The 12,816-nt window shown below is 37.9% G+C and overlaps 1 protein-coding gene across 2 annotated transcripts in view; it reads right to left on the reverse strand.

Annotated features, from left to right (window-relative positions):
* The window catches only part of CARS1 (cysteinyl-tRNA synthetase 1), a 36,485-nt gene continuing 23,669 nt past the window's right edge, over positions 1–12,816 (reverse strand). For both annotated transcript variants that reach the window (XM_075754945.1, XM_075754946.1), the window contains 6 exons: positions 11,445–11,526; positions 6,842–6,922; positions 6,392–6,459; positions 3,889–3,948; positions 2,571–2,654; positions 1–1,484 (listed from right to left, as the gene is read on the reverse strand). In XM_075754945.1, coding sequence (XP_075611060.1) covers positions 1,350–1,484; positions 2,571–2,654; positions 3,889–3,948; positions 6,392–6,459; positions 6,842–6,922; positions 11,445–11,526 — 510 coding nt within the window. In that variant the 3' untranslated portion in view covers positions 1–1,349. The remainder of the gene's footprint in view (positions 1,485–2,570; positions 2,655–3,888; positions 3,949–6,391; positions 6,460–6,841; positions 6,923–11,444; positions 11,527–12,816) is intronic.

The raw sequence follows: 12,816 nt of genomic DNA on the forward strand, positions 1-12,816 counted from the left end.
TTGTACTTTACAACAGATTTTATTTTCTGTATACAAGATGCATGTGCTTTACTGACCTTAACATTACTTATGTTTTCAAAGGCAAATACAAACTAGAAAAAATACTACTAGACCTTTCTGTTACTCCAAATATGTTACATAAATATAAAAATATAAAGCAAAGATTTATTAACTCTTAATTAAGGAAAGGAATATAGCCTAATGGTTATAACATGAACTTGAGAGAACAGAGGTATCACAGTATGACCTTCTGCAAGTCACCTTGAGGCTTAAGAATACTTGATGAATATAGTTCTTCATATCCAACACTTAGCTGTCATATGCAGTTGTGAAGTAGGTGAGATATTTTTTAGGATTTCATGAAGTAGCTACTGCCAGTGAAATACATTATTAAGCAACAGAGAACTGTCCTTGCAGGTATAATGTGACCATACTACATCAGAAAGTTTATTAACTCAGGGTTAAATTGTCACGTTAAAAACATCAGTCTTGAATAACAAGCAATTTATAGCTGTATTTCCTAATTGCAAACGAATCCACAAACTGTATCTCGGTAAGAAACCCTCTGTTAATTCCCCTTGGCTCTGACCAGGTAATTAGGTACCGAGTACTTTGGGTAATCAGGTACTTTCCTATTTCCTTGGAAGGATAGCTCCAGGAACGCACCATTAGCCCTTCAAGTCTTCCCCACCTGTTTGTTCAGTGCAGGTGCATTTGCCTTGTACTTACCCACTTGATTGCAACTGCAGGTTGAGCAAAGATAATGATCTGTTTCCTTTTGCAACAAAGGGACTGTTAGCTTCTACTATGCAAAGTGTTCTGGGTATACTTAAGAGAGTTTTTAATAACAGCAGCTAGAGTAAGTATCATAGTGGAACTACCCAGTTTTTCCTGCTTATGTAAAGATACTAAAGTCATCTGGAAAATACTGTTCTTACTGTGGGATAAATTACTCAGCTCCCATTTAGTAGTAAATTTTGTTGACCATGACATATTCCAGAATGCAAGCTACTCTGGGCTTTAGATAGAGATCAGTATGCAGGACAAATTAACCAAAGCTATAATAAACAAGAATCCTTATGTGAATTTGCTGACTCAGCAGCACCTTCCCAAATAGAACCAGCAACCATTCAACCTGCTACTGTTGTTGCAAAGAAACTTCTTACAGGTTGGCTTTTTTTAAGAATGATTTTTTTTATTGACTTTCCAGATGACATTATTAATCCACGTAAACAGGATTTTTACTTTGCACATAATAGAAAGTGTAAACAGAAATTTGAGCATCAGTATATGCTCACTTCTTCAATGGTGACCCAGCACTCGCCTTCTAAAAAAAAGTCCTGTTGTTTTCAATTTGCACTTCCATTTTGAACCATTTGTAGATACTCCTTGTATAGTTTTTCTTGGGTTTCATAAAGTTTCTTTAGCTTCTTGATTTGTCCTTTGCTGAGTTCTTTGCCTTCTGTATCATGGGTGGGAAATCCCTGAAATGTTACCAAAAAAAAAAAAAAAAGAGAGAATATTTAAGATAAATTCTTGGACTGCTTTTGCTCCTTATGGAATCGTGTCTTAATAAGATAGGCGGATAATGTCACAATGACAAGCTGTCAGGATGGGGTGCATCTTGGCTAATTTTAGTCACCTAGAAGTTTGACAACTAACTTTTGACTATTTGTGTATGTTCCCTTTCTAGTCTGTACTAAGGGAAGCTTAGACAACTATCTTCAAAATGGTTATAGTTAAGAGAATAATGACTAATCCCTAAACAGATGGTTAAGAGACCACTTTTAATCATACTAGCATATTGAATCCAAGGCTTAAAGCAAAACCATTAAGAGATTTGTCTTCTCAATGGAGAAAGTATGATCAGAGTTTTTATGGATGTCTCCTTGTCTTGCAGGGGTATTTTCCAGTATTTACACTCTCCATTCTTTCTTGCCCACAGGGCCTGAATTTGTGTGGGTAAAGAAAAAAGGCTGAAGCAGGATCAATGTCCTGGATCAAGCGCTGAAAAAACAGTGCTTTATGTTTTCTAGTAACACCTTTTATCCTCAAGGGGAGCAGTCAAGAGCAAAGTTATCTGTACAGCCCCTTCAGAGATCCTTTGCCAGGAGAGAGCAAAAGAGTGGGCAGAACTAAAAAGGAAGCACAGGGCATCTCTCAGACACATGGCTGTCTCCATCAGTTCTGGCAGAGTTGGGGAGTTCGTACTTTGAAGTGAACTCCTTGCCTTGCAACAGGGTAACACATCTGTAAACAAACATCATACATGTTCCTACCAACGCTATCTACAGGGAATTTTGCTCTGCAATGAGAGGGGCCAAAGGAGACCAGTGTACAGTGAAAACACCTTTGAAATGACGGCTAACAGTTAAAGAGCCTTGCTCCCCAATGTAAGGTATGTGCAATAAAATTAATATATCACCTTTTCTTTCTCTCCTTCCCTGCTTCCACTACGTTAATAGCACTGCCCTGGAGGTTTTGGAACAAGATCTGCTACGTATGTGTATAATTGAGTATGTACAACTGAGAAAGGAAAACCACTCCCTATCAAAAGAAAAGTCTCTTACATTTTCATCAAACATGGAATATTTGTCACATTCTGATTTAAAGAGTTCATGTGGTGGAATCTTCATTTTTGCCAGTTTTGCTGCCTGTAACATAAAATGTTCATTAACTCCAACGGCATCATAGTTAATTACTGAAAACCTGTCACATATGCGAAAGGAAAAGTAGACTATAATTTGCAAATCAAAAGGCATTTAATTCACAATTGTTTATCATGTGAAAAGAAACTTTCAGTGAGGAACAACTCAGTAAGTCTTAGCTGTGCTTGTCTGGGAGGAAAAAAAAATGTTTTAAATCTGTAGAGAACCACTTAATAAAACAGATGTATTTCAGGAACTCAAAATAACTCACTTACTTATATACCCCCAAAACTACATCTGATTTTTGCTAATTTGGTTCCTTAGTGTTTTAGGTGTAAATACAAAGGAAATACTTGCTATGAGTAAAGAATATTCAGCAATTAACACACTGCAAAGGGAACCACTGTTATCAACAGTTTCCTGCTGACAAGCACAAGTTTCTATGCAGGTCACAGCAGGATCAGGATGCAAGTAATTGCACTGAAAATAAACTCAACTTTCACTTATCCATAGACAAGCACATCTCGGAATCATTTCCAAGTAACTTACGCTCAGTGCAAGGGAATCACCTTTTTGAAAGAATGCAAAAAGGTACTTGGAATTTGTGGATGATAAATGCTATTTATCTGGTTTTCTCTCTAGAAGTTTTAACCCAGGAATGCATTTCCTGTACTGTTAGAGTCATCAGCATGGCAAACAATAATTTCTTCTTATGAGTTCATCTCCTCTGGCTGTCTACTCCTCATCCAATGTGTAAAACCTTTCAGCTAAAATGTGTTTTTTACAAAACACTAAATTTCAGAGTTCAATCACAGGGAACAGGTGGATTCTTAAAGAGAAAAAACCCTCTGTTTTCACACATACCTACAACACTGGAAAGGGAAGAAAATAATAAATTACACAAGCAAAATCTTCTCTAACAGCCATGTAAGACACTACGTTGGCAATTAAGGAATCGATACTGTCCATAGACTGAAATATGTGCTACAAGATCTTCTAAGAAGCTTTTGCAGCCTTTAGTTGTGTTTTCAAAGATGGCTTCTATATAACAGGAGCTGAATATTCAAATCAGAACTGCAAGCCAAAGTCATTTTGAGCAGGAAATTGTAGACAAAAAAGTAAATGGAGGCCCAGTTAAGGCTGGGCAGAGAGCCTGTGTTCTAATGTAATCTTTCCTGCATGTGACTATTGCTGCTAACACTTTTCTTCAAAAACAGATTAAAAAGATCTGAACACTTACTTCCTGCTCTTGTTTTTTCCTGGCTGCTTCTTCTTTCTTCCTTTTTTTCTCTTCTTCAATCTATGAAAAGCAATGTTAATGAGCAAAAGGTAACCAACTACTTCATTTGGTTGTTTTCTATAAGTCTGAGCCAGCTAGCTCGCCTGGATATCTACTTACAAGCAGAACTGGCAGCATGACCTGCAGCAAAAACACCATGCCTTATAATTAGGATTGTCTGATACTTCCCACTGTATGACTTTGATTTCATTTGCTTTTACTCACAGTTAAACCAGTTTTAACTGTTCCGAATGCATTTTGTATACAAAGTGTATACATATGAAAGAATACCTACAAAGCCTGCAAAAGAAATAGTCTTGCCATTTCACGGGGAAAAATGTTTTGCAAATGACTTTAAAAAAAGACCGTATTTCAATCATATTTTAAGCTCTTGCCTCAAACTGTGAAGACATTACAGTTTCTCAAGAAGCAGTTGTATCCCTTGATGTTCCTAGGGAAACAACTATCCAAATTTAGCCAACTTATGAAACTTAAAAAAAAAACAAACCAAAACAACTCATCTTGCACTTGCGTAGGAGAGATCCATCAGTTCTCCAGGGGTTCTGCCAGTACTGAACATAATACTGTTTCCAGGGAAAATGCACTTTAGCTGCAGGTTCCACCCAGCAGCTATATACAAACTGCCTTCAAATGTCTTTTTGATGAAAACATCTGGAATTAGCTGAAACTACATTTTACTTCTTCCTTTTCTAAAAAACATCTACATGGAAGAAGAAATGTTGGAAAGTCTTCCAAACATTTCTAGTCATGATGGAGTTTTATTATTGGAACTAGATGATCTTTGAGGGCCCTTCCAACCCATACCATTCTATGATTATTTGTTAAAACTGAAGACAGACATATGAAGTGTTACTTTTAAATGTTACAAAGTCTAATATGCTAGGAAGTGCCAAAAGGAAGGTTTCTGTACAGACTTTATCATAGAATAGTTTGGGTTGGAAGGCACATTTAAAGGTCATCTAGTCCAACACCCCTGCAATAAGCAGGGACATCTTCAACTAGAGCAGGCTGCTCAGAGCCCCGACCAACCTGGCCTTGAATGTTTCTAGGGATGGGGATCTACCACCTCTCTGGGAACCCTGTGCACGTGAATTAGGATTCACAATGTTTACATAGCAACATATGAATTCTTGCCCCCACACCCTGAATATTTTCCTCATCCATAATACAGTAAGATTTAGCCAGTGCATTTCATTCTCACGTATCAGATAAACACAGTCTAGTTCTATGGAAAATGTCAACTTCATTTGTACAGACAAAAGAAGTCTGAATTAGCTTCTCATTGGAATCGTTCTTCCAGAGGGATCATAGAATCCTAGAATCTTAAGGCTGGAAAAGACCTCCAAGATCATCAAGTCCAAGCATTGACCCAACACCACCATGTCTACTAAACCATGTCCTGAAGTGCCACGTCTACACATTTTTTGAACACCTCCAGGGATGGTGACAACCACCTCTCTGGGCAGCCTGTTCCAATGTCTGACCACTCTTTTGGTGAAGAAATTTTTCCTAATATCTAATCTAAACCTCCCCTGATGCAACTTGAGACCATTTCCTCTTGTCCTTTCACTAGTTACTTGGGAGAAGAGACCAACACCCACCTCACTACAACCTCCTGTCAGGTAGTTGTAGAGAGCAATAAGGTCTCCCCTCAGCCTCCTCTTCTCCAGGCTAAACAACCCCAGTCCCCTCAGCCATTCCTCATAAGACTTGTGCTCCAGTCCCTTTACCACCTCCATTGGAAATGCTCCAGCACCTCAACGCCCTTCTTGTACTGAGGGGCCCAAAACTGAACACAGTATTCAAGGTGCGGCCTCACCAGTGCCAAGTACAGTGGGACGATCACTTCCCTACTCCTGCTGGCCACACTATTGCTGATACAAGCCAGGATGCTGTTGGCCTTCTTGGCCACCTGGGCACACTGCTGGGTCATGTTCAGCCGGTTGTCAACCAGCACACCCAGGTCTTTTCTGCCAGGCAGCTTTCCAGCCACTCTTCCCCAAGCCTGTAGTGTTGCATGAGGTTGTTGTGACCAAAGTGCAGGACTCGGCACTTGGCCTTGTTAAACATCATACAGTTGCCCCATCAATCCAGCCTGTCCAGATCCCTCTGCAGAGCCTTCCTACCCTTGAGCAGATTGACACTCCCACCTAATTTGGTAGATAAGACAGTATGCATGCAATACTCAACATCCCTTAATTATATGAAGATCTTAAACAAAAAACCTTAGAGTTATTCATTAGGTCCCATATAAAATCTTCAAGAAGCTACTGTTTCAAAAATTCTTTTCCTGAACACCACTCAAATTTTAGTATCAATTCTCTTATGTTATTTTCCTTGTTGCTAGTTTGTTAAGATTTTTCTTACAAGTTATCAAAGAAATGAAAGGTATTCATAGCTTACACATTAAATTTAAAAAATATAGAATGCTTAAAATAATAACCTTTTTCTTTTCTTCTCTTTCTTTCAATAATGTGTCCTTATCCACTAATTTAACCACAGTTGGAAGTCCTAAAGAAACAAAAACACATGAATGAGTTTCTGATGCTTGAGTAGTCAAAGGTAAATGTATTTACCCTATGACAACTGTTTTCTTTTTGCAAGCTGAATGCAAATACAATTGAGTACTCAAAGGTAACTAAGAAATTAGGTGCTATACAAAAAGATAAAAAAGATTGCAATGTACATTTTTATATTCTATAGATATATTCCAATATACGGTTCTATAATATATATTCATATACTAGAAATATGATATGCTATAGCTTTGCAGTCCTTGAGTTTGTTGGATTATTCCAGATTAGTCTTGACAGGTTCTTTTCACAGTTCTTCTAAAAATAGTAAGATTATAAAAACAGCTACCTAAAAAGTTGCAAGACATATAATTGGGTACCTTCATGATCTTCAAATCGAACACCAAGTTCAGGAAGGACGTCATCTCGAAGAGCATCACTCAACTGCAGCACTTCAGTCACTATGGAGCATGAAAACCACTTTTAGTGAAGTAAGATCTGGTGACAGTATACTTCTATCCTGCTACATAGTTATTTAAATACAATTAAGAAATTGCCACTGTCTCACACAAGCCAGACAGGTTTTTTGGTTTAAAGTGATAAACCTTTTAAGTAAGTTCTGCCTTCTTTCAACTACATAGAGAAGCAGCATGTTTCTTTGCAGGGACCTGAAATTCATTAATTTCTTCCAAGAACTCTCATTGTTCCTGAGGGGGAACAGAAACAAAATCCAATAAGTTCAGGAATGATGCAACAATTCTGCCAGGGTACGGTAGAAGAGTATATGACTCAGGAAGATCCTAATGGTTGCTGTAGTATTTCCAATGAGAAGAGTCAAGAACCCTATTTTAGAAAAATCACAAATTAACATATCCTGTGCTACATCTAACAGTGCCTTTGAAGGACTATGATTTTGTTGTTTTCATAACTACACATACATTTGTCAGAGCAACTGTAATCCAAACATCCTCTGTTTCTACACATAGTTATATTTATCACCTAGTCTGACCAAGCAGGTTTTTTTCTGAGCAAGCCAGTTGCAGCAGAACAGAGAATTCTGATTTGGCTTTCTGGATGGCGATCAGGAAGGACACCATGACAAACATATTTTTTTTTCCTTGCAAACTTATCAAAGAGCCTTTGATGACAGCAAATGGTTAAGAACTCAAGATTTAGCTGAAATAGATGCTATCAAGTCATAAGAGGAAAATAAATCTTCGTACAACATATTTACTTGGATAAGAAAAAGATTCTATCAGCTGAGAAGCAGCAGAACAGTTAAGAGCAACTAAATGCATCAAGAAGACCCAGTATGTTGCTGTTGTGAACTTAATTCAGTAGCATTTTTTATAGACAATCTTGTATTTAGGAGGTAACGCTTACCAAGTGTGACAAGATAGATACTTGGATTAGATGGTAACATGTGCTTATAAGAAACAAATGTTCACCCTTTCAGCAACTCTCAGCTAGTTAAACACAAGAAGTAATAGGGGTCTCAAAGGTAATATTCTGGCAGTAGAAGCTACCATCCAGATACTGTACTAAACACTGCACATATCACTAGATACAAGTACCATCCCTGAGCCTTCATCTCTTCCATAATTCTCAGTGCCTCACATAGCTGAACAGCAAACAGAGCACCAACTATCCTAATACCATAAACGTATTTCATTGCATGGTAATGTTCTGCGATTCTGTCTTTGTAAAAGAAAGCGCTGCATTTTATAGAAGCTCTTTTGTCTGCTGTGAACTAAGTTGTTATTTTTCTTGATCCGGAGCAGTTGTACACAGTGAACCACATTCATGTTTGATGCAATTCTAAATAAGCCATTAAGATAAACAAGGGATAAGATTACCTCACTGGCTGTTAACACTAAAAGGTGCTGACTCTAAATTAGGCAAAGGAATTATGCATGTCATATCAAGAATGTATCAGATATACCTACTGATATATATACCTATACTGATTGATATACCTATTCAATAAAACAGTGTCGGCCTAGTTATAAATATTTACTTATGTGAAATCATGAATAATTGAAAGTTTAAGAAGAAGAAATCCATCAAGGTAGAGAATAAGGAGAAAAGTATAACAAAACATGTATTATTTATGAAAAGACACATCCTCTGATCAATCCTCTGTCATCCAGAGGAGTCAGCACCATGCTTCTTAGGGCTTAAATGTGCCTCTTCTTTGCATGTGGTACCTCCAGAGCAAAGATATTTAGGGACTGGGTAGGGGGTTGTTTATGGGCTGCCCCAAGATAGAAGCCATTCTCCTCCCTGAGGACAGTGATCAGGAAAGCAGTCGGGTAGTGCCTTATAACCATTGTCCATGAACACCATGGCAGCTAGCCACTCCTTAAGCCTGTGACTATTTCCTAGACCTCTTTTCACATTTTCTGTGAATTTCAAGCTAAAGAGTCTAGGGTGTGAAATAGATGTTGTGTTGTTGTGAATGAGAACACTGTGATGGGAGGAAAAGGAGGAGCTTAAAAGGCATCTTGGGAATGCTGGATGTTCAGACTGGCAGCAAAAGACAAGAGCAGGCACAGTTACAATGGACAAGTTTGTCCCAGTTCTGGTCCACTCATGACATATTAGGAAGAAAGCAGAGGGTGTCCCACTGTGTTCCTAGAAGCAGCTTAGGGCAAGATACCACATGGCACCAGCACCCGTGGCAGGATATGAAGATGCAGGCAGAGTTCAGTCATGGACACCTTTACCACAGGGTAGTCAATTTAAGCAGATGTCCTGAGGTAAGTAACCAGCAACAGCTGAAGAGGCTTGCTGCTGTTTGAACATCTGAATAATAATTTGTTACTAATAAGAATTCTTCCCAAGCATCATGAGTTGCACTAGAGCACAAGTCTGCTCTACTGTCCGTCCTTGCAGAGACAACTATACGGAGTCTTTGCAGCTGGTTGGGTACTCAAGTAAAATGTCAGGATGCACAATATAGAGATGCTCTGACCAACAATCATTGATGTCTTTTGCAGAGGTTTTCTGCATTTCTTCCCTTGAACAGCAAGCACAGTGTTTTCCTTCTTCTGTTTACCATCATTGCTAGATATGTTCACAAATTAAGTCAAGACTCAACTGCAAATGATCAGTGCAGGTCTCCAGTTTGCATACTAATAAGCTTATAAAATAGAGAATTTATTTTATTAATATGTTTTAGTGTTAGCTGTTCTGGATGATGGTAACATTTTTTTAGAGTATATACATTCCGATTCTTATGGGAAAACATAGTTTTACAAATGGCTATTCTGTGAAATGTTTTGTAAATATAGATACATTTTTAAAAGTTATATGTATATGTTTGGGGACATTTGTGTTACTCTGCTGGTTTTACAGAAGCAGCACAATTTTTATTTAAACTCTAAGAATACTTAAAGCAATACAGATCATGTTAATTAGTACTTAACACCATCCTGCCAGCATCGGGCTACAATGCGGAAACTCTGTTCAATTACAACACGTAGAGGCAATATCCCCAGCCATTAATCAGAACAACTTTTACAGTAATTTAACACTTCCTGCAAGCAAGAATTTAATGGGTACAGGGAAACAAATCAGTAGCATGTCAGTGCAGGTCCTGCCAGCTTCCATATATCAAATACTTCAATGAAAGGTGCCTCTCTGGTCAAACTGCAGTGCTATAACTGCTCCGTACACCAACCAAATAGCAACTACATCCAGTTTATTCTCATTGCCCAGTTTATTTCAGGAAAAAATATCAATACCTTCCAAGTAAGAAACTCAAGTGCAGTAAGCAGTCTAGCACTAAGTATGTTCTAAAAATGATCTACAAGAAGCCCCATGATATTTAAACCTTACCACAGTTAAGAGGATCAATTTAGCTCAACCATCAGAAACTGAGGGGGAAAAAAAGCCTCATATAAAATGAGTATTTATGTTAAATATTGAAAGAATGAAGGTCACATTTTTGGCTGAGTATATGAACACAAACTTCTTTAATTAATTCAGATTACATAAAATATTTGCTGTTGGAACTAATAAGCTTATTTGTCAGCATCAATTAGGCCTACAGGAGTTTGACAGTAATAGCTGAGTAGTCACATTAACAAATACAGTTTTGTGCTTTTAAGGTAAACTTATTAGCCCTTAGAAGAATTCAAAACAGTAGCAGAATTAGGGTTCAGATTGTTTGTCAGCTGAATAGGTTATCAACCAGATATTACAAGTAATTTTATATTTCTGTATAATATATGGGTTATTTATATATTAAAAATGCCCTATTTTGCCTTCAAGTACAAATCTCAATGTAAAAAAGTTTTAAGAAAACAAGAATCAAATACATATTGAAGACATGTAAAATTCCACAGGGAACAGCAGAAAATAACAGCTCCATTGGGAACAAATCAGCCAGTAAAATCAAAGAGGGCTTAATGGAACAACCTTTTTAACACTATATAGTTCTGCTGCCAACACACACAGCATGATCAAAGCTTTTCAGAGGGGGAAAAAAGAAGGGCCCAAAACAAATCCCAAATGAATTCTCCAAAGAGAGCACTCAATTACTATTAGGGGAGCTACAATTCCAGCTATGCTAACAAATAAGAACGAATATCTCAGGCTATTTAAAGACAGACAGTATCATTGTGTAGCAGTCTACGCTTTTAAGAGAACCCAAGCTCCCTAAGGGAAGAGATCATTGGTATTTTCATACTTAGAAAGCAGGGAATGCCCTCATCTAGAGAAACGACAGCTAGTCCTCATTATTCCAGAACTTTTTAGATTCTTTAAGACACTAAAAGAGAATGAGTTTAGCATCCTGTAAAAGATTGCCAAATTAAAGAGACAGGTAGCAGAGATGCAAATATTCAAACTAGCTCTGATTTAAAGGCGCCTTGCTTTTATTTTCTAAGCAAAGAGAGACTGTATCAGCTGGATCACCCCCCAGTTCGATTCCTATGACCTGAGTCTCATGCAACAATACAGGAAAAAATGAACTCTCACCTTTCTTCTCTCTGGCAATTTGTCGCACTCCTTCTCTGAACTCAGAAAGAACTTGTAGGTATGGCATCACTGTAGATTCAATCTGCAGGATAATTATTTCTACAGTTAGCTAATGATCATTTATATACAAAACATGTCCTTACCCACTTCACGTTTATGTGCTGTTGGATGGAACTTGACCCTCAGGGCATATCTGTATCAATAAAAATTTTCATTGCTCTATTGATATCAAAGGAGAGATAGTAATTTGCATTAGCTGTCAATTTTCCTTTTGTGCAGATAAAATCAACTTGAGAAGCCCTGCCTCTCCCCATTCCTTTTTTATCTGCTTTCAGTTACAGACACATCAGTTCCACAGGGTTATGCTACAGTCCAGCTAACTATAATAACTATAAACTACAGGGATAAAAACAGCACCCAGATGAGTTTGCCCCTTCATGTTCTGTGTTGTCTTACCTAGGTCCAACTGCTTGTCGGACATAATACCAGGTGAAACTGATGTTAGGACTTATTTCATTAGAACATACATCTATTCCTCAGATGTTAGCTTATGCTAATTGTATTTATTTCCAATACAGTGTAGTTGTCTGTATGCTTCACGTGACTGCCTTCCCCACAAAACGTGGGGAGAGATTACTGTTGAATTATTTCAGAGGTAAGTAAATGCTGGCCATGAAAGCTCAAAGAAAAAGTCCCGAGAATCCTGCTCTCAATGGTAGTGAATAGCATCAGCAAGAAGTTAGTGAACAGCAGTGAACAATTATAAAACCACCTAAAGATCAGTGCTGTCTGCCAACACTTCTCTGGAATCCCAAGAGAAGACAGGCACCCAGGGGACTGCTTAAATTAAAAGTTTCATTACTTTGGAGGGTGGGGGAGAGAGGAAAAAAAACCCCACACAGTTTTGTTTCCCTACAGTTTCCACATGTCTTTCCCATCTATTAATTTTTAACAGACAAGATAGTCTGTTATGCTCTAAAAATGGCCATATGAAAGGAGCTGAGGGCCTCCATTAAACCTTTTTGTAAATGTGAGTACTATGCTTCTAGCTTCACAACTGGAACCTGTGCTGACAAGTTTGGCAGAAAGAACAGACTCTGGAAAGTGAGCAACAGTCACATCTCCACTACCCACTCTGCACTGAAACTAGCTCAACATGCAAATGAAGCGGCCTCAGGAAAGCATGCACTGTGACTACTTTATCAGACATTTAAAGATGAAACATTTTTATTTCCAGAATAACCTGACAGCAACACTTAATTCATTTGGAAAATGAGACTATGGAACCTGAGGTTTTCTGACTTCAAATCTCTTCTATTCCCTTTCAAGTAAATTACTGAACTACAGTAATTACTAGTTGTTCTTTCAGAGC

Source organism: Balearica regulorum, chromosome 5 (genome assembly GCF_011004875.1).
Source record: "Balearica regulorum gibbericeps isolate bBalReg1 chromosome 5, bBalReg1.pri, whole genome shotgun sequence".
In the NCBI taxonomy this organism is placed as follows: domain Eukaryota; kingdom Metazoa; phylum Chordata; class Aves; order Gruiformes; family Gruidae; genus Balearica; species Balearica regulorum.